Source organism: Pistacia vera, unplaced genomic scaffold (assembly GCF_008641045.1).
Source record: "Pistacia vera cultivar Batoury unplaced genomic scaffold, PisVer_v2 Contig169, whole genome shotgun sequence".
Classification (NCBI taxonomy): Eukaryota; Viridiplantae; Streptophyta; class Magnoliopsida; order Sapindales; family Anacardiaceae; genus Pistacia; species Pistacia vera.
In genome coordinates this window covers 1143170-1163522 of record NW_022195779.1, presented here as the reverse complement: position 1 = coordinate 1163522, position 20353 = coordinate 1143170, and the positions used below count along the sequence as shown (strand labels likewise).

The following is a 20353-nucleotide window of genomic DNA, read 5'->3' as shown; positions in this document are numbered from 1 at the left end:
TATGGGAACTTGGCAAAACAAGGATAACAACTCAGTTAATTGAGGAACGCAAATCAAGCAAATTAGTATAACTTTATTGAAAGATTATAAATAAACGATATCTCGAATCCAACCGAGCACAAGATTTTAATCCATGAAAAAAGCATATCAATGATAAACAAAGAGCAATGTGAAATAATAAATGTCTCCAAACTAGTAGCATATTACTAAGCACTGATAATATGTTTGTCAACTACAGATATTGGTGGACACTTGCAATGGTACTTGCTATCGTTGTACCATGTCTATACCTAGATTTAACATTTGACCCATTTGAAAGAACAGTAATGCAAATACCCCTCTTAAGGTATCTGCTCACATCTTTGAAGGCTTTGGGAAAATTTCTGGAGTGAATTTCTGTGCGGCACTAAGGCTTCCCTTAATTTTCATTGCACCCCTGCATATATCAGATATCAAAAAACAATTACAATCAACGAACACATATGACCAAAAACTAACATTAGAAAGCTCGCAAGTCAGCACCTCATGAAAGCAATCTGGGGATTCATCTTTCCAGTGGCAACCTTGAGAAAATCTTCATCCTTAAAAGAAAATGTAGCATCGGGCTTCCCTCCTTCATATGTCCCTTAAATTTTCGAAAATTCACTAATGTATTTATAAAACGATCAAATAGTTCAGCAGTCAACTATACGATAAAATGAATTATTCATTATAACCGTTTATACAATGACAAATAAGTTCACAATTTCTGTACTTCTTTCCACCTCTATTTTGTAAGAATTTCTGTAAACCAAAAGGATTCTGAATTCTTTATGCATAACATATAAAAGGGCATAATACAATTAAGTGATCCTAATGTTATACTCACGAAAAATTGGATCAGGAGTGGTCAATACCATTGCAAAACAAAAATCAGATCAAAAATCAAAATCTCTAACCTTTAGTGACCTCTCCTTTTTTAAGATCAACAATATAAGTAACCTCGTTAAACCCAATTTTCTGCAATTCAAAAACATGGGGAAAAATAACTAACTATTTGATTGGGATCAGAAATTAAAAATAAATAAATAAATAAATAAAACAATAAATAAGAGAAACAGTGAGGTATGGTTGACCTTGGGAGCAATATTGATCTGATATACAAGGCCGATTTTCTTAGTGAGTTCTTTACCGGCATCAGTGGTCAGATGCTGTTTCATCTGCTCCAACAGAGCATCAGACTTGAGCTGAGTTGAGTTAGCCATTGAATTTCGCTAAAATTGCGGACTGTTACAAGGTTGAAATGTATATTTATGACAACGGGAATAAGAAGGTTGGAGAACTGAATTTTATGGTATTTATTATCAGCACGAAAGAGGGAGGGGGATGGGTAGAGGGAGTTGAGTGACGTGCTGACATTATTGATTGCCGTTGGCAGGGATTAGATGAGGAACGGACACGCATCCCAACTCTTAACTCTTAACAGAGGATAGACATGGGCCTATTCTATTAACATTTCTGTGGGCCCATTTTTACCATTTGGGCTTAACAAATGTTAACAAGTTTTTTATTTCTCTCTTCTGAGTTTTGACTCGGGTATGTTGGGTTCCTGAAGGAGAAATGTACCCCAGAATGTGCTTCAGGTGGTTGTTGTGAACAGTGGAGATACTTGCTCTGCCATTCCACAGAAATTTGACTTGAAAACTGAGTTCTTTGATTCAATCTCAATTGTGATGCTCTCTTCGTTGGCCATTGGCTTTATGTTGCTGGCTTACCTAACTGACCTGCTCCTACTACTAATTTGCTCTTTAAGTTGTTGATTGTTCCACACATACTTCAACCTGACGACTTTTCCTTTTGTGATGTTAAGTAATAAGCACATTATGTGCTGCTAATGCCTAGACCTCTACCTCTGATAAAGTTCAGTTTCCTTCGTCTATTAGTTAAAATAATAATAATAATAATAATAATAATAATACTATGCTCACGACTTTTTTATATAAACATTCTCTCACAAACTTATTTGTCAAAAGTAGGAGTGAGCATAGGTAGCAGGTAGAATCGGAACCGATACTGTGCAGGTAGGTTCTGGTTCCAATTCCAATTTTTTGGAACTATTACTATACGTATCCAGTTCTGATTCCTATATGTGCAAGAATCGAAATCGAAACCTGTGATGGGAACCTGAAATGGGTACCCTAAATGGAAGATGTCTTGGAACCGAGTCTGGGTACTCGAGTAGGAAACTATATTGGAACCTAGATTTAAATGAAATATCTGTAAAAAATTGGGGGTCTTCGTAATTTTTCATATAAAAAATTTAAAATGGTCAAATGGGATGAAATGTTATATAAAAAATTATAGTATAATAATAACAATAACCTAATCAAATATATATACAATTAATTATACATATATACTTTATTATATAAAAAACTTTAATATATTATAATAACCTAATCAAATTAATATATTAAAATTTTTACATATAAAAAACTTTAATTTATTATAATATTAAAGTTTTTGATTAATTAAGTATATAAATTATAATTGGAATTAGGATCAAATTAAAAGTGTTTTAATGTTATTAAAAGAATTATTTTTGAATAAAATAATATAGTTGATTGAATAATAGTTAGTTGTTTATTTCAATTACCAAGTTCTAAGTACAGTAAAACATCTCTATAGTAATACTCTATATAGGAATAAACTCTACATAGTCATAAAAAATTCTAGTCCTAATTTATGATAGTTATAAGTAAGAATAAACTCCACATTGTAATAAGTTATAATTTTTCTAATTCCCGTCTTAAGGAAAGTTATCTCCACATAATAATAATTATCTGTATATTGCAAAAAAAAAATATGTTACGTTATATTAAAAGTTTAAAATGAAATAAAATATTTTTTTAAAGTTGTTTGGAACAATGATTTATGCTTTAGAATTGTTACGACATTTTTTAACTTGCGGGTATGTAATAATTCGTTAGTATGAATATCTTCTTGTTGAAACCAAAATATTTATAGCTTTTCAAGTATGTTTAGAGCTTTATGGCACGAAATTTTTTGTATTTCTATACTATGATCCTCGAGATTATTTCCTTCTCTTCTTGTATAATTGCAGCAATAATTTATTCTTCAGTTAAAGCATATACAACTTGTTGCTTATTTGGATGATCGAGAAAGACATTAATATGCATTCGATTAATGTAGTGAATTTGTCGAATCTGATCACTCAATTCTGTAATGAGTTTTTTATTCTCCACATCCATTTCATTTGTAACTTGCAATTCATCGATACCGAAGGTCCTAATTTTGTAGTGCTTAAAACAATTGACAATTGTCTGTGGCTTCACATCAATTGATCATGCAGCAATTGCATTTACAATTTTATTAAAGATACTTTTTTTTCTGGTTCTAATACATGATCTTCTATCTGTTTCAAAAATAGGCGATTAAAACATTGACTATAGTAACCTTTGAAATTTCTAATGATGCCTACATCACACAGCTGGATTTTGGAAGTGCTAGCTGGTGGTAGGAACAGAATAGTTGTGTAATACTAATATTAATACAAATGCTACTACAACAATTAATTGAAATCATAATACACACTATTAAAACATGAATTATAAAATAAGAAATCAAAATATTAATTTTCATAACTATACCTCTATTAAGTTATAACCTCTTTATAGTAATAAATTAGTTTGATCCTACCATTATGACTATAAAGAGGTTTTACTGTATATCTATAGTAAATTAGTAATTAATTAATTTTATATGATAAATTGGTAAACATTAGTACATTATAATTTAAATGATTACCTTATTATTAATTAATTATAACATTACATTATAAATATTAGTAATTTACTACATTAATAAATTACTTAATTAAATAATTAGAAATTTTAATTAATTATAACATTACATTATGAATTTACAGTATGATTAATTAATTAATTATAACATTATATTATAATTAAATTATTAGCCAATTAATTATCACATTACATTATAAACATTAGTAATTTACTACATTAGTACATTATTTAATTAAATTATTAGAAATTTAATTAATTATAAGATTACATTATAGATTTATAGTATGATTACTTAATTAATTATAACATTACATTATAAACATTAGTAATTAACTAAATTATTACATTACTTTATTAAATGATTAATACATTACAGTATGACAACTCATATCTCATGAGTCACGTTATATTAAGAAAACTTAAAGTTAGAGTCACACTAATTATTTAATTAAATATTCATAAATCATATTAATATTAATATTTAATTTTATTTTTTGTCACAAATTCACAATTAATGTTAATTTAACTTTATTTTCACTCTAATAATTATAATATTATATAATATTTGTATTTTTGGATAATAAAGTTTACTAAAATTTAATTCCCAAAATTAAGTCCATAACTATACTTTGTAAAATATACATATTTATAATTTTAAGGTTTTCTTAATTTGTCAAGGGTGTATTTGTAAAATTTTAAGGTGTGTTTGTCATTTTTTAAACTAATAAGGGGGTAACTGATTTTTTACAAGATACCCGGGTAAGGAATGGAACCTGCATTTCAGGTTCTAGTTCCAAGAATTAAAGAATTGGAACCTATCGGCTATTGGTTCCGGTTCCGGTTCTTGTTCCTTTCCTTAGGAACCTACAATTCTGATTTCGATTCTCCCAAAAAACATAGGGTACCCAAAACCGTTCACCTCTGGGCAAAAGATGATTAGATGATTTTAAATTTAAAATAAACTTTCACCCAATCTTTTTTTGCCATATAAGTTTGTGAGAAGAAGTTTGTATAAAAAAATTGTGGATGCAATATTACTTTAAAAAAAAAAAAAAAAGTGTGCATTGATTTAAACTTTTTTTTTTTTTTTTTCTATTTTGTTATTTCCTGTCATATCATAAAATATTACTGGTAAATAATTAAACATACCATATGACCCAATTTCTTTTCTTTATAATTTTTATTACAGTTAAGTGCATTAATCCAATTGAGTGTATATTGGTAAAGGCTTAAGTAATTGAACTCATAAACACACTTGGACACCTTTCTCTTAACTTTTTAGGGTCACAGGATCAGTTATTATTATTATTATTATTATTATTATTTTTTATTGTTATATTTACATTCACCTTTGTTCCTTGAGACATTGAAAATGACAGTAGACGGCTATGACTTATGAGGAAACGAATTTGAGTGGCACTATTGACATTCCATTAATGGACTAAAAAAAATTCATTTTAAAGTTTTAAAATCAAATTTTTTTTCTTATGGTACTCCATAAATGCCCTTCATTCAAATTTTTTAAAATATATTTTAAAAGAGTTAACGTTTCATTCTCTTTACTTATGTTATATACTACACCATCATTATTCCAAAAGTAAAATTATAGATAATTAAATTGAAGTTCAAAAAAAATGAAAACTAAAAAAATTCTCACAAATAATCTCAAGACTTTGAAGCAATGGTGGAATCACATACAGGCCTAAGGTGGCCATGGTCACCTCAAACCTGCAAGTGGCTCCCTATTACAAGGTTGATTAAGTATACGTGGTGGTAAGAAAAATATTATTATTATGGTGTTAAAAACAATAGAAAATTAACAATTAATTTAATATAAGAATAAATTTATCATTATAAAATTAATTAAAAAGCTAGGTATCTTTAGTCTATAGTGCATTCTAGGAATTTATTTAGGATGGGCCTATCTTATCACAGCCATAGGCTGTCTTGATGGGCTAATTGATGTTTGGCATTGGGCCTTAGAGGTCAAACTTGTACAAACCCGGTTATCACCCGTATTACTGAAACCAAGTTGATGATAGAAAAGATATCTGGACAGCAAAGTGGATATGGTAATGGCGTGTCCTTTTCTCATTCGAAGCTTCTTCACTTCGGATTTTGCAATGCAGGCGCTTCTTTAACTGCCTCTGGTTACTGGTGAGCGCTATTCACTTATTTGATTTCATTTGTATGGAATTCCATTTCGTTTCTCCTGTTCATATCGTTAATTAGGTGCCATCCTAGTTTCTTATCCTGTAAATTACTAAACTTCACTGAACGATTATTGTTATCTGAATACATAATTATGTTCATAAATTTTCCATCTTTATTCGACTATAAGTTGATAAACTGTTCATTCTCACTTGCTAGGTTTAATAGTAAGGCCTTATCTCCTGCCTCAGTATTGGCTTGCAATTCTGACTAACATGGTAAAAATGTACTCATAAGGACCGTGCAGTTTATGATAAGAGTAGTTATTATATGATGGAGGAAAGTTAATGTAGTTGTTTATCATGAAAATACTTTGAAACCGATCCTTTTGGACAGTGTTCCACCTCTTGCTGCTGCTTGAATCCTATGCAGAGAAAATAGTTCTGTGTATTTTGGAATTATTTTGTTTAAAATTTTCAGGGATGGAATGTTTTGGACTATTTTGAATTTGTTGATTTTTTATTTTTACAATATCAAATATTTGGCCACTATATGGAGATTCTAATATCTACCTTTTCTTTTTCCTTTAAGTGCTATCAGGTTATATTTCACTCAGCCAAAAGAATGAGATAGAGGAGTAATGAATGATTTGGAATCAATTGCTCCATCCACAAATTATTTAATGAAATGCTGTTGTAGATGGTTAGTTTTAAGTGTTATATAGATCGTTGTTGTGAAGGCTTTCCGTATGCTGTCATGCAAAATCAATATACTCTTTATAAAAGGGCCTCTTTCAAGTTTGGAAAGAATCCAGGTGGAGAACTTGATTCCAGAATTTCCTGTATGGCACCCAGCTTGCATCCTGATAGAACTTTTGCTAAATCTTTCTTTTGCATGAGGGCCAAAATTCAATCTGTCAGTAACAGTACAGGTTTGGGCTTTTTAAAAATTAGCCACACACAACAACCTCCAAAAATCAGAGGTGTCATTGATGGCAATCAAGGGGAATTATCTGATGAAGATGACGATCTCTGTCCAGTTGAATGTGTTAGAGAATTTAAGACCGATGAAGAGTTCTTCAAAATTCTTGAAATGGCCAAAGAAACAGATTCTTTAGTTGTGGTAGATTTTTATCGAACTTCTTGTGGAAGCTGCAAGTATATAGAGCAAGGGTTTGCGAAATTATGCAGGGGTTCTGGTGATGAGGAAGCTCCAGTAATCTTCTTAAAACATAATGTGAGTACTTTCATAAGCTTAACTTTTCCAGATTGCTTATAACTTGTTTATATTTAAAATGTCAAGAGTGCTATATGGAAAACAGGACTACTTAAGACTGGATGAATGATCAGAAGTGTTCTTATTTGAACTGTGTATGTCAATTTCATTGTTGACAGTGAATAACAACCGCTTATGTTTGAGGATTTTGATCTGAAAGTGTTGGCTTATGGTTTATAGAAAATAAGGTCCCTATTGAGGAATCCTCCAGAGCGGGTCTTGCCCTGCCCTTGACAGTTGGTAATCAGCTGAGCTTGGAGTTCTCTTACAAATAGCTAAAAGAATTTGGGTTTCACCTTATCCTTTTCTTTTTCTGATGAATTCTTTGTGCTTTGCTATTTAGAAAAATTTACTGAACATTCTATTTGGATTTTATGCTGTCTGCTTCAGGTAATTGATGAGTATGATGAACAATCTGAGGTAGCTGAACGATTAAGAATAAAGGTAAATTTTTGCCTTTGGTTTATTATTTTAAATAATTGTGTGCTGATGGCATGGCTTATATACATTACGAATCTCAAATTCTTGGAAGTAAAGAAGTTAAATTTATTTTTTAATCACTTAGTTGCTGTTGGAAAATTTTTATTTTATCTGACTCTGATTCTTTGATATGAAACGAGCTTCAAGATGGTTGCACCACTGGCTTTGTTTTACATCAAACCACACCTGCTAAGATAATTAAAAAATTGAATTCGGATGGAGAAGAAGGCTCGACGTTGTTAGGTTTATAGCTTTCCAGAAAAGTTGAGAAACATGAAAAAAAAAAAAAAAAAAAAAAGGAAAAATAAGATATTTTCTCATAAAAATTTCTGTGGTCTTTTTTTTTTAAAATTATGTTCTCCTTGTTTGAATTTGGATGGTATNGGCTTATATACATTACGAATCTCAAATTCTTGGAAGTAAAGAAGTTAAATTTATTTTTTAATCACTTAGTTGCTGTTGGGAAATTTTTATTTTATCTGACTCTGATTCTTTGATATGAAACGAGCTTCAAGATGGCTGCATCACTGGCTTTGTTTTACATCAAACCACACCTGCTAAGATAATTAAAAAATTTAATTCGGATGGAGAAGAAGGCTCGACGTTGTTAGGTTTATAGCTTTCCAGAAAAGTTGAGAAACATGAAAAAAAAAAAAAAAAAAAAAAGGAAAAATAAGATATTTTCTCATAAAAATTTCTGTGGTCTTTTTTTTTTAAAATTATGTTCTCCTTGTTTGAATTTGGATGGTATCGGCATATGCAACTTATCTATGAAGCATTCTTAGTTTTCTTTTTCCTGCATCATGATTCATTGGCTGTAACTAAGATGACCATTAACTGATCCAGACGGTTCCCCTTTTCCACTTCTACAAAAATGGAGTTCTACTTGAAGCATTCCCGACCAGAGACAAAGAGAGGATTCTTGCAGCCATTATGAAATACTCATCATCTACATGATTAAACTAATCCGATTATGTCTTCACAGCTTTTCTTCAGAAGTAAAATAATAAGGTATTTTGGATTGGTCTAAGATAAGATCAAACTGCCATAGAAGTTATACATACGTAAATGTCATAAATAGTGTACATGAAAAACCATATTGCGTTTATGAGTGAACACTGCATCTTTCTGACTGTTTTTATTTTTCTGTTAAGAATAATGACAATGCTTGTTGATCATTTGCTTGTGCATTGAGCTACACGTTTAATATCCAACGTTAATCTAATACATCTAACCATGTATTTTGGGAAGAAAGGTCCATTGCTTGTAGTTACAGCAGGCCTACAGTTCCTTCAAAATATCATAACCTGTGCTATTGTAGAAAAGCCAGTAGATTCATTAATCATTACTACCAAGCTCTAGCAGCCACATCTAAGTAGGGTCCTTGTAATATAGTATGCAGTGATTGATTTTTAGAGAGTGCTCTCCAGCCGGAGGCACTATTTTTTTCTTGCAACTTGGCCAATCATATAATGACATTTGGCTTTCTTGTATCCTCTTCTGGACTGCTGAGCGCATGATTAGTTGCTCTTTGGGGACAAAGATGTGGTGATGGTTATTTTTATTTTTTCGCTTATTCAGATGTGGGGCAATCTGAGCTTTCATGATTAGACCAAAATCAAAAGAATCTTCACAATGAGTAATGTTCTTTTTCTCTTTGATTCTTTGTCCGAGAAACACTCGTTATAACATTAGCTTGGTCCATTAGAACCTTTTCTTTTATTATACATTACACATACAAATTGAGGTTACAAAAGTGCACGTTGCACGGGTGAAAGAGATAAGACAACGGGATAAGATAAAAAAGAGGAGAAAAGCAATCATCCTCTAATTCTATCCCCAAATGCTTGAAGGGGATGATCTAACCTCTTTAATACAATGAAAATTGCTTGGCAAAAAATAATGAAGAGTATTGGTAGAGACTAAAATCTAGAGTGGGTAGGCACCCGTGATTCCTTTCGGCTTGTAAATTCTTTCCAAAATCTAGCAGGAAGTCCTTGTTGAGGGATTGGGAATGGACCATACTGAATCCCATTTTTGGATCCTATCACTTCCCACCTACAAAAACCAACAAAAACATTCTTGTCAATCGTTATACAGTTACTTCAATGATATTTGTTTAACCATGAACACTCTATCAGGAAGATTCTTTATGCTTTAAAATTGTATTTAAAATTTGTCACATTCAGGTATATAATTTTTAATTGAAGGAAATTATTGTGATTTTGAGTTACTGTTAAACAGGATGTGCTGTTGAATGGCAGACAGAAGTGATTATTATATAGATGAGTGATTTTCAACACTACCTGAACTTGGAGACCAAATGGTGGGTCATGACAAGCATCTCCAGCTTGGCAAGCTCATTTCCAGGACAGGAATGTACTCCACTTCCAAATGGCGTAAATGTGTTGGGTTTTTGCGCAACCTTCATATACCATAAAAAAACAAACAAAATTTCAGGAAAAAACTCGTGTTTTAAAACTCAGAAACACCTTAACCATAAACACTGTGCAAAAATCTTAGAAGTGCTTTAGCCTTACGCGTATGCACTTTCATAAAAAACACAAGAAAAAAAGAAACACAAACACAAACACAAACATCTTTGCCAGCTCATACCTCAAATCTTGAAGGATCAAATTTTTGAGGATCAGGAAAAAATTCTGGATTGTGATGAATGTTCCTGAACAAAGGCATCACTTTCCATCCTTTTGGAATCAGGTACCCTGTGGTCAATCCTACCGTTAGATATCTCCTTAAATTGTCATTTTCTTGTTAATAATCACTCAAAACTATTGGCTGCTATAAAATTAATGTCAAGATATGTCCAAGTTTTTTTTTGGGTTCAGAATTCATTTGGTTATCCAAATATAGAAAGATGACCTTTGATTCAGAGTTAAAGAGTTGCATGCCCAGACAGCACTTCTGGGGTGAAATAGTCCCATTTTTCCTTCCTGAAGATTTTTTTTTTTTTTTGGTTGTAAACTACATTTTTTTTTAACTTTTACGGAGATTATAATTTGATCATCTTACCTTTGTATTCTACATCAGCCACTGCTTCTCGAAAGGTGAAGGATATAATGCTTGCCATTCTTAAACTCTCTAATATAACCTGAATAAGTCCTTGTTTCTCTGTTGTTAGAAACTCATCCGATAAAAAAAAAAAAAAAAAAAAAGCTAAAAAAAAAAAGCTTTTTATTGTAACAAAATAATTATGTCTTTTGACTCTTTGCCATGTGTTTGTTTACCAGACAACTTACCTTGGTAGTGACTGGCATTTTTCTCGTTTGAGACCAGCTTAACGGTTGTTTACCTTCTTCATTTAATTTATGGATGGCCTTCTGTTCAGCCTACAAAGACGGCATCACAAATGCATAAGTTAATACATTCACTGAACCCTTGATATGAATTTCAAAAATTTAGAAGAGGGTGAGAAAGACTTGTTCTAGACCCCCCGTATGATTTGGCTTATTATAGACAATACCTTTACAGTCTCTAGAAGTTTCGGGTTGTCATGGAGGTACTTCACAATCCATGTCAGTGCACTAGCTGTAGTGTCTTGAGCAGCAAAAAGCACTCCGATTGTGTTATCTGCTATTTTGTCATCAGTAAGTGCTTCTCCCTTTTCATTTTTGGAGTTCAACAAACAACCCAAGAGATCCTTTTCAACTAATCCATTCTCCTTCCTTTCACGAATAATATCACTCAATATTTGACTTAGTCTTTTTCTTGCCTATAGTAAAATGGTCAGTTTGTGAGATGCTATATATTCTATAGCTTAGAAATAGAAGAAACAAGACTACTGTTATGAGTCTGACATACAATTTTCTTACCAGTAAGGCCTTTTTGTAAGGAGTTCCAGGGATGTTTGTAGGAAACGAATTGTAGCCTTTGTCAAGTATGCAGTAGTTTTTCTTGAGCTCTTCTTTGTAATGGTCCTTCAAATGTCCGAAAATCGCTAGTATACCTACTTCAAACGAGAACTGCAAAGGACAAAAGTAATTTATTGAGAACTATGTTAGTTACGCACATGAGGAATATTAAGCTTGATAAAACTTCTTCTCAGAAAGCCACAAAAGGCAGAATCAAATTAGGTGTTCTAAAGTAGAAAAGAAGTATATAAAAATTGTTCAATTATTGATATGAACGACATTGAACCAAACTAAACCTTTTTCATTTCCTGAAACGTGTTAATGACACGCCCGCCGTCCCACGAGTCTAGGGCGGAAACTGCTGCCGTTTCAATATGTGAAACCAAGTTACGAATTGCATTAAGGCTCAAGGATCCTTTAACCAACTTCCTTAGACGAAGATGGTAGTCTCCCTGGTGATAAAAGAGTGCAGAGGGACCGATCAAACGTTCTTTGCTCTTTGGATACGTGGGTTTGAACAAACGAGATTGTGTCACCAATACAAAGCGAGCAGCCTCAGGGCTAGCCAACATAACACACGGGCAGCCGAGAATATGAGTCTTGAAAATTTCTCCGTACCTAAACCATGTCCAACATATTTCAGTATATACATGCACAGAAGAAAACATAAATATAACATAGCAGCAGGTAGGAGATGAAAAGATAACTGAAACCTTTTTTGTTTGGAAGCAAAGAAGACATTAGGGTCTTGAGAATACAGTTGAAGAGTCTCTCCTATGAAAGGCCATCCCATTGAACCTGGAGGAAGCTTAGCTCTTCTTTGTGGTTCTCTCTTCTCCCTTCTTAAGGATAAATATGATGTTAGAGAAAAGAGAAATATGAAAACAAAAACCAAACTTCCAACCATCTCTCTGTCTTCCAGCTCTCTCTTTGTCAGAGGTGAGTGAGTTGAGTTAGCCTGAGGTTAAATGTAAGATTTGCGCTGTGGTGTCTCGAGTCATTGGAGGGACAAGCAGATTCTTTATATAGAGCTAAATCACGGCAGGATAAAGATAAAAGAAAATGTATACGTCACTTTTGGCGCAGTATAAATATACAGTTATATTCATACGCACACCATTTTCTCCATCCATGGTTCCAGTTCTCACTTAAACCTCTATGATCATTCCCTGTATCCACTAAGATTTCCCCAATATAAAGTTAGATATACAAGTTCATTTTTATTTTCTCATCCCTAATGTGAACTCAATATAAATTAATAGCTATGGTATCCAGATAAGAAAGATAAAGAAAAATCAAAGCTTAGCAATTATGAATCCTTNGATGCTATATATTCTATAGCTTAGAAATAGAAGAAACAAGACTACTGTTATGAGTCTGACATACAATTTTCTTACCAGTAAGGCCTTTTTGTAAGGAGTTCCAGGGATGTTTGTAGGAAACGAATTGTAGCCTTTGTCAAGTATGCAGTAGTTTTTCTTGAGCTCTTCTTTGTAATGGTCCTTCAAATGTCCGATAATCGCTAGTATACCTACTTCAAACGAGAACTGCAAAGGACAAAAGTAATTTATTGAGAACTATGTTAGTTACGCACATGAGGAATATTAAGCTTGATAAAACTTCTTCTCAGAAAGCCACAAAAGGCAGAATCAAATTAGGTGTTCTAAAGTAGAAAAGAAGTATATAAAAATTGTTCAATTATTGATATGAACGACATTGAACCAAACTAAACCTTTTTCATTTCCTGAAACGTGTTAATGACACGCCCGCCGTCCCACGAGTCTAGGGCGGAAACTGCTGCCGTTTCAATATGTGAAACCAAGTTACGAATTGCATTAAGGCTCAAGGATCCTTTAACCAACTTCCTTAGACGAAGATGGTAGTCTCCCTGGTGATAAAAGAGTGCAGAGGGACCGATCAAACGTTCTTTGCTCTTTGGATACGTGGGTTTGAACAAACGAGATTGTGTCACCAATACAAAGCGAGCAGCCTCAGGGCTAGCCAACATAACACACGGGCAGCCGAGAATATGAGTCTTGAAAATTTCTCCGTACCTAAACCATGTCCAACATATTTCAGTATATACATGCACAGAAGAAAACATAAATATAACATAGCAGCAGGTAGGAGATGAAAAGATAACTGAAACCTTTTTTGTTTGGAAGCAAAGAAGACATTAGGGTCTTGAGAATACAGTTGAAGAGTCTCTCCTATGAAAGGCCATCCCATTGAACCTGGAGGAAGCTTAGCTCTTCTTTGTGGTTCTCTCTTCTCCCTTCTTAAGGATAAATATGATGTTAGAGAAAAGAGAAATATGAAAACAAAAACCAAACTTCCAACCATCTCTCTGTCTTCCAGCTCTCTCTTTGTCAGAGGTGAGTGAGTTGAGTTAGCCTGAGGTTAAATGTAAGATTTGCGCTGTGGTGTCTCGAGTCATTGGAGGGACAAGCAGATTCTTTATATAGAGCTAAATCACGGCAGGATAAAGATAAAAGAAAATGTATACGTCACTTTTGGCGCAGTATAAATATACAGTTATATTCATACGCACACCATTTTCTCCATCCATGGTTCCAGTTCTCACTTAAACCTCTATGATCATTCCCTGTATCCACTAAGATTTCCCCAATATAAAGTTAGATATACAAGTTCATTTTTATTTTCTCATCCCTAATGTGAACTCAATATAAATTAATAGCTATGGTATCCAGATAAGAAAGATAAAGAAAAATCAAAGCTTAGCAATTATGAATCCTTTACAGCCCAACGTGCAGGATCTTGGGAATTGAATCAATAAATGCCATTGAGTTAATTTTCTAATTGCATCTGTGTTAAGAAAATGAAGCATATATGTGCTGGCATATTGGCTGATTCTGAATGAAATTGACCAGAGTAAAACATATTCCTTTAGCCATCCAGAAATTTACTTCGTCCTGATAAAATTGAAGTGAAAAATAAATTAAATATTCTAAGAAACCTTGTTCTGCTTTCTTGATTTTACTAGAAATAAGTGAATGATAGAGCTCTGCTCATGGATTGTGAAAGGTATTCCAAAATGTTCATTTATACAAATCACATCAGTTTGAAATTATGGGTCAAAGAGATAAACTCTTCTTAGATTTTGTAATCAACTTTTAATGGCCAGTTTAGATAGGCAACCCTTTTGTGATTCACATGCTGATATTAGAAACGACTTGCGGTTTCTTAAAATAATATGACCTTGTAATAAGCTAATAGCTTTTAGGAAATGAAAAGAAGAGAGATGAGAAGTTGGGAAGGAAACAAAGTCTGGATTCTGTGCGATCGTTACCCATAACTGCTTACGTATTGTATTGTATTGTTAATGTCAGGATTCGTTGAGATATAGTTATAGAAAGAGAATCCAGAAAGTATACAATTACAACCTGACTTTTGGGGCTAATGAATAAAAAAGCAGTATCAACTGCAACTAAAGAGGAAATATCTCATCAAATTGAAACCAGAAAATACTACTGGTATATAATTAAAATAGGGGGAAATCAGAGATGGAATCCAGCTCACCAACGATAAAATTCTTAGGATCTCCGAGATAGGATGGCTGCTCTGGTCATCACTGTTTTGGCGTGAGACCCATATTTGCTGGTGTGTACGGACACGCTTACTTATTGTTTGTGCAGACGGGGAACTCTCCCGATCATGGGTCCCAAAGCTTTTTGGTGCACTCACCGCCTCCTTATAACTCTTACCTCATTCATTCCATCTCAGGGCTTGTCAACATCTTTGCTAGCTGGATTTGACATTTGTATTAATCCTGGTGGTCCACTTCCAGAGCCTTCGGATACGGGAGACCCACAGCTGGCCCCACATATTTTTTTCAATCTATTTAAGATGTCTTATTGGTTATATGACATATATATTACACTTGTAAAAAGTTTTGTCTATTTTAAACTAAAATTTACAAGAAAATATAATATCCAGATTTTTCTAATTATATTCTTAAACCATTCACTCTTTGATTATATTTTAATTGAAATATATATATATTTTTAAATTATAGTGATTCAAATATGTTATTTCAAAGTTTTTAAGTTAGCCACAACGTCGACAATGTACTTTCACCAACAATTGTCAATGATTAGAAGATTCTTTTAATTTAAGTGAAAGAAAAAAAAAATCTAAATTTTGTGTTTTTAATTCTGAGATTTTTTAATATTACAAATATTTAAATATTTGATATAATTTTAAAATTTGAAAATTATTTTCAGTTTAGATTTTAATATTTTGAGCATATGGTGGATAGGGTTTAACACCATCTCTAATCATTAAGACCATCTCCAACCACAAACACTAAATTGGTGCAAGTTTCACACCAAATTAATGTAATTTTGTGTGTATTTCACTATTGCATCTCCATCTCATTGCATCAAATATTACACAAAAAAAATATTCCTTAGAATATTCTCTTTTTCTTTCTATTAATAATAAACAATTAATCTATTTCAATAATTATTTTTGTATATATTAATTAAATATTATGAATGATATTTTTATTAAATAATAATTACTTTAAAAATTATACTAATTTAATAAAATTAAGCATTTATCTAATCAAATAAACATTACATTTAATATAGAAAAACATTACATCTAATATAAAATGTCAAAAAAAAAAAAAAAACAACAACAACACAGAAGTAAAATTTCATATTGATAGTAATTTAATTTTCCAAATTAGTATATTCTTCTCACAAATGATCAATTAATGCATTTTGAAGAGCATGGTGAGTTTCTTTATCCTTATTTGTCTATGTGGAGCAAGAAAATTTTAAAATCGGACATTTTCATCTATGACAATTTCAACTTTGGGAATTGATGCCTCCATCTGATTCTCAGTCGATGCATCAATATTACGATCATTTTTTTATTTTTCGTCATTTTTTGAATTATATAACTATTATAAATAATAATCAAATTAACATAAATATAAATAACAAAAATAAGAAAATAAAATATATTTTTTATAGTATATGAACGGTGTCACACCAAATGGTGTAAGTGAACAGTATCACGTCAAATTTAGCAGGATACTATTCATTTACACCAATTTAATATAATGTTTGACGTTGGATTATAGCACATTTTTCACGCCATTTTAGGGATGGTCAAATAGCAATGATGTGGCAGTCCATAGCAACCACCAAGTAAGAAATGGCCCGCCAGAATCATATACCTATTGAAACGAGGCACGATAATCTAATCCATGTGAACAAAGTTGGAAAAAGACTTGAGTTATTGAAGACCACTCAACCCCACAAAAACACCCAGCAGTTCGTGCTATAATCATTGTTGTGTTTGGTATACCCATTGTCTTTTCAGGTTAAGAATTGGCTATTCTCTGATGTATATCGACTCCCCAAGATCGATGGGTTATTAAGTTGGGAAGAATTTTAACTTTTAGAAACAAGAAAAAACATGCTCAACTCTATATATTATAGGGCCGTTTGGATCGGATTGATATTATATAACGGGGGTAATATAATTTAAATTGAGTAAATAACCATGTTTGGTTGTTTTGTAAAAAACATTCTCAGAAAAAAAAAGTCAAACAATGCCTAATTGGGGGTAAATCACCAGGAATAATATTTTCTAAGGGGAGGGTGTTATTAAAATATTACTTCAGTAATCCAAATTTCTGTCCAATTTTGCCCCAAAACAGTGGACAATGTGGACAAAAATATCTTTAGCTTTGTTAATAATTACAAAACACCCAATTTACATAAGAAGGCGGATTTGTCCTCAGTTTTTTAATTTTTCGAAAAAAATTGCCCTACTTATTATCAATATTTTCAAAAATGCCACTAAATATTGGTGTGCCCATATTATCCTCACATATTTGCATATTGTGACCAATATGCCTTTTTATTTCACTAAAACTATAATATAAAAAGAAAAAAATTCTCAGCCCTAATACACATTTCGACTGAGACTCTTGCTCTAAACCTCCATTGTCACTGCTAGTCTTCTTCTTCTTGATCTCGTTCGCGACTTCATCACTCCGATTGCCATTTTCTGGTAAGTCAAATGCCCTCTTTCCATTGTATTTTTCATTTTGGGTTTGTTTTACATTCGTTAGTCTAAGATCTCGCTCTTGCCTCTACCATTGGTCGACCATCTTCGCCGTAGCGCCGTAAGTCTTCGTTTCCATCTATTTGATCCGGACAACACTCCATTCGCCATTTCCAGTAAGTCCCTCACCCTCTTTCCATTGTATTTTTCATTTTCTGTTTTGTTTGCATTCATTAGTCTAACTTCTCCCTCTTCCCTCTGCTGTTGGTCGACCATCTCCGCCGTAGCAATCTTTATTTCCGGTAATCTATAATGTAATCTTTCTTTCTAGTTATAATCTTATTACTAAGATAAAAAAAATTATATGATCCAAATGTCCCCATACTGTATTACGTTAAAACTAAAAGCTGTGTTGTTTAACTTTAACATACGAATAGCTGATACCTTGTTTGCAGCCTACTTAGTTATTATGTGTTAAGAGTAAATATATTACCGTACTTTTGAGTTTTGACATGTGAAGCGCTAATGCCATCACTCTTTTTTCTTTCATTTTCTATTGTACTTGTATTACATTTACTCTTAATCAAAATGTGGTTGGGAAAGGACTCATGTAAAGTTGAAACCACATTCACGGTCACGATCCATCCAGCTCGATGATCAATTCAATAGTCTGCTCCCACCCATGTTCCTCATATATTCTATGTTGCAAAAGGTAACCACTTGTTATAGCATTAACTTACTACAGCAACCTGAATCCTGATTACCTCAAGGCATGCAGTATCAGGGAGAAAGTCCGAAACTTGCATACATTATAGGTCAGTCTTCGATCGTAGACTTTCACAATCACAAGCTAAACATATTGCTAGTTGTTAGCTAAGTTATCATATGATTTTGTTTTCCCTTTTAAGGATATGATATGACATCCATTTCAACGTCACCAATCATGCATGAGAGGAAGGGTTAAATCTACAGCAGCAAACGGGCCACCTGAGACGTACGTGTCAACTTTCTTAAGATTTCTTCGCACGTGTTCACGTGCCATCTGCCCGATATTGACTTCATTTCACTGAGACAAGAAGATCATCCAAGATACTTGAGTTATCAATTGCATATGGCTAAAAATAAGATGGCCAGGCTAGGTGTCGGCTGCTTACATGCTCAAAGGGTGCCCAGGATCCACCATGCAACACATGGCTTTATTCAGCACCAGGTGGCCCCAAGCTCTCAACTGTTATTATGTGACAAGTTAACGACGAAGCGGTGTTCAAACGCGCGCGCCGAGGGTGGTTCAATTAGAAATACATGTTTGAAAACGCAGATTATACTAGAGAAATCTCCTGTTACTGCAATGCTTCACGATTGCGTCGCAGGCGTGTTTTAAGATGTTCTTTGACCATGATTATTGAAAATTCATTGCATTACGGAAATAAAATGCAACGATATATAAGAGGATTGAATAAGCATGTTTTCATATTCTACATTCAAAAAATCTTACACTGTAGGCAGATGTTGTTTGTGATTTTGCCAAAAAGCTCCCAGAGCTATAGTTCGACCCAAAATTAGCACGACCCAGATTAAGTTCGACCCAGATTTAGCTCGATCCAGCTAAAGCTCATTGTAGCTGTTCGACAGATCAAGCATAAACTTTAATCTCTGATACTTCGAAAGAGATAAGATCAATATCGTTGACAATGCAATCTTAGCGCTCAATTCCTAAAATCACGGGATTGCATAGAAAGTCTGATCGTAATCCTGAATTTGTCTTTCTTTCCTTTACCAAAAACTTGAATAAATAACCCCTCAAACAATGAAAGAGGGGTTAGAAAATATGTATAGACATTTACATATTCTCTTATAAGCTCTCAAAGTAATAAGAGAAAAGTGGAAGTAGACTTGACTCTCAACTTGTGGAACTACTTAAAAATTATGTTTGTACTCTTTATTTTATTGCACTTTTACATTACATTACTGATTTTCATTAAGTCATGTATACATCTGTTCTGATTCTGTCGAGTTCAATCAAATCTCTCTGGTTGTTTCGAATTCTCGTATCACCATTTTTCTTATAAGTCTTATATACTCGAGGAACATTTTATGAAGCCAAAGAAGGCATCTTATGTATATATAATATACGATCTTCTAATGTGCAGAGTCAGGAAGAAAAACTTTCTTCTGGTTTATATGATTTAGCAGGCATGCCAATTCGCGAAATTGTCTGCGGAGGAATCAGTGCACTTGCGACTTTAGAAGTAACCGCGTGACTCAATTTTCCAAATGAATCATAATGTTGCAAAAATACTATTACCATGTCATCATAAAAAGACAGGGTTCAAATCTTTAATTATTGTGAAATATATGATCTCTGATCCTCCATTCTTGTACGTGAAGATAGTCTCGGGCCTTTTGGCAGAGGATGTTGTCCTTTTAGCGTACCAGAATTAAAAAAGGGTAACTTGAAGCTAGCGAACAGGAAAACTGTTGGTAGCCTGGTAGGGGCTGAAAAAATTTACAGGTACACTGATTTCTGCTAAATTCTATTCGAGTAATGACACTGCGATTACAACTTTTATAAAGGCCTGTCTCCGTCTTCCAACGAGTAATCATGTAATGCTTTAATATCCAATATCTTGTATTAACGCTGGTCGTCACCCTCATTAATTTCATAAAAATGTCTGATCGTCTCATTTTTCCCAAAGTTAAATGCAGGTAGTGGTTCGTTAGGAATCT

General features: G+C 32.9%; 3 protein-coding genes across 14 annotated transcripts; 1 reads left to right on the top strand and 2 right to left on the bottom strand.

Annotated features, from left to right (window-relative positions):
- Window positions 1-55: 55 nt before the first annotated feature.
- Window positions 56-1422, bottom strand: LOC116125626 (non-specific lipid-transfer protein-like 1). Its single transcript, XM_031411333.1, has 4 exons — window positions 1116-1422; window positions 939-999; window positions 523-625; window positions 56-436 (listed from the first exon to the last, which is right to left on the bottom strand). Exons 1-4 carry the CDS (start codon window positions 1242-1244, stop codon window positions 355-357), a joined length of 375 nt encoding a protein of 124 aa, XP_031267193.1. The 5' UTR covers window positions 1245-1422; the 3' UTR covers window positions 56-354.
- Window positions 1423-5855: 4433 nt separating this feature from the next.
- LOC116125637 (thioredoxin-like 4, chloroplastic) lies at window positions 5856-10668 on the top strand. Of its 8 annotated transcripts, none has more exons than XR_004127363.1 (5): window positions 5856-5963; window positions 6549-7193; window positions 7623-7676; window positions 8559-8723; window positions 9957-10668. XR_004127363.1 is itself a non-coding variant. In XM_031411353.1 (5 exons), exons 2-5 carry the CDS (start codon window positions 6657-6659, stop codon window positions 8667-8669), a joined length of 657 nt encoding a protein of 218 aa, XP_031267213.1. In that variant the 5' UTR covers window positions 5856-5963; window positions 6549-6656; the 3' UTR covers window positions 8670-8853. The 8 variants fall into 8 exon arrangements, 7 of the variants coding, with proteins under 7 accessions (XP_031267213.1, XP_031267215.1, XP_031267209.1 ...); XM_031411353.1 differs by lacking the exon at window positions 9957-10668 and having other exon boundaries at window positions 6549-7085; window positions 7131-7193; window positions 8559-8853; XM_031411355.1 differs by lacking the exons at window positions 8559-8723; window positions 9957-10668 and adding an exon at window positions 8228-8300 and having other exon boundaries at window positions 6549-7085; window positions 7131-7193.
- LOC116125636 (abscisic acid 8'-hydroxylase CYP707A1-like) lies at window positions 9366-15283 on the bottom strand. 5 transcript variants are annotated; one of them, XM_031411348.1, is made up of 10 exons: window positions 15122-15283; window positions 13731-14195; window positions 13314-13635; window positions 11543-11692; window positions 11194-11442; window positions 10970-11059; window positions 10743-10821; window positions 10329-10435; window positions 10019-10137; window positions 9366-9770 (listed from the first exon to the last, which is right to left on the bottom strand). In XM_031411348.1, exons 2-10 carry the CDS (start codon window positions 13922-13924, stop codon window positions 9635-9637), a joined length of 1446 nt encoding a protein of 481 aa, XP_031267208.1. In that variant the 5' UTR covers window positions 13925-14195; window positions 15122-15283; the 3' UTR covers window positions 9366-9634. The 5 variants fall into 5 exon arrangements, with proteins under 5 accessions (XP_031267208.1, XP_031267205.1, XP_031267206.1 ...); XM_031411345.1 differs by lacking the exon at window positions 11543-11692 and adding an exon at window positions 12979-13128 and having other exon boundaries at window positions 15122-15282; XM_031411346.1 differs by lacking the exon at window positions 11543-11692 and adding an exon at window positions 12979-13128 and having other exon boundaries at window positions 13731-13859; window positions 15122-15280.
- Window positions 15284-20353: the final 5070 nt, after the last annotated feature.

What these genes read in the sequence shown, in the direction of transcription:
- LOC116125637 (XM_031411349.1), top strand. Translation starts at nt 6,657, where the DNA reads ATGGTTAGTTTTAAGTGTTATATAGATCGTTGTTGTGAAGGCTTTCCG. An exon ending in TAATCTTCTTAAAACATAAT is followed by an intron (nt 7,194 to 7,622) that starts GTGAGTACTTTC and finishes TGTCTGCTTCAG; the next exon opens with GTAATTGATGAGTATGATGA. An exon ending in CTGAACGATTAAGAATAAAG is followed by an intron (nt 7,677 to 8,558) that starts GTAAATTTTTGC and finishes TAACTGATCCAG; the next exon opens with ACGGTTCCCCTTTTCCACTT.
- LOC116125636 (XM_031411348.1), bottom strand. Translation starts at nt 13,924, where the DNA reads ATGGTTGGAAGTTTGGTTTTTGTTTTCATATTTCTCTTTTCTCTAACA. An exon ending in TTTGCTTCCAAACAAAAAAG is followed by an intron (nt 13,636 to 13,730) that starts GTTTCAGTTATC and finishes GACATGGTTTAG; the next exon opens with GTACGGAGAAATTTTCAAGA. An exon ending in AACTTCTAGAGACTGTAAAG is followed by an intron (nt 11,060 to 11,193) that starts GTATTGTCTATA and finishes CCGTCTTTGTAG; the next exon opens with GCTGAACAGAAGGCCATCCA.
- LOC116125626 (XM_031411333.1), bottom strand. Translation starts at nt 1,244, where the DNA reads ATGGCTAACTCAACTCAGCTCAAGTCTGATGCTCTGTTGGAGCAGATG. An exon ending in AAAAGGAGAGGTCACTAAAG is followed by an intron (nt 626 to 938) that starts GTTAGAGATTTT and finishes CGAAAATTTAAG; the next exon opens with GGACATATGAAGGAGGGAAG. An exon ending in CCCCAGATTGCTTTCATGAG is followed by an intron (nt 437 to 522) that starts GTGCTGACTTGC and finishes TGATATATGCAG; the next exon opens with GGGTGCAATGAAAATTAAGG.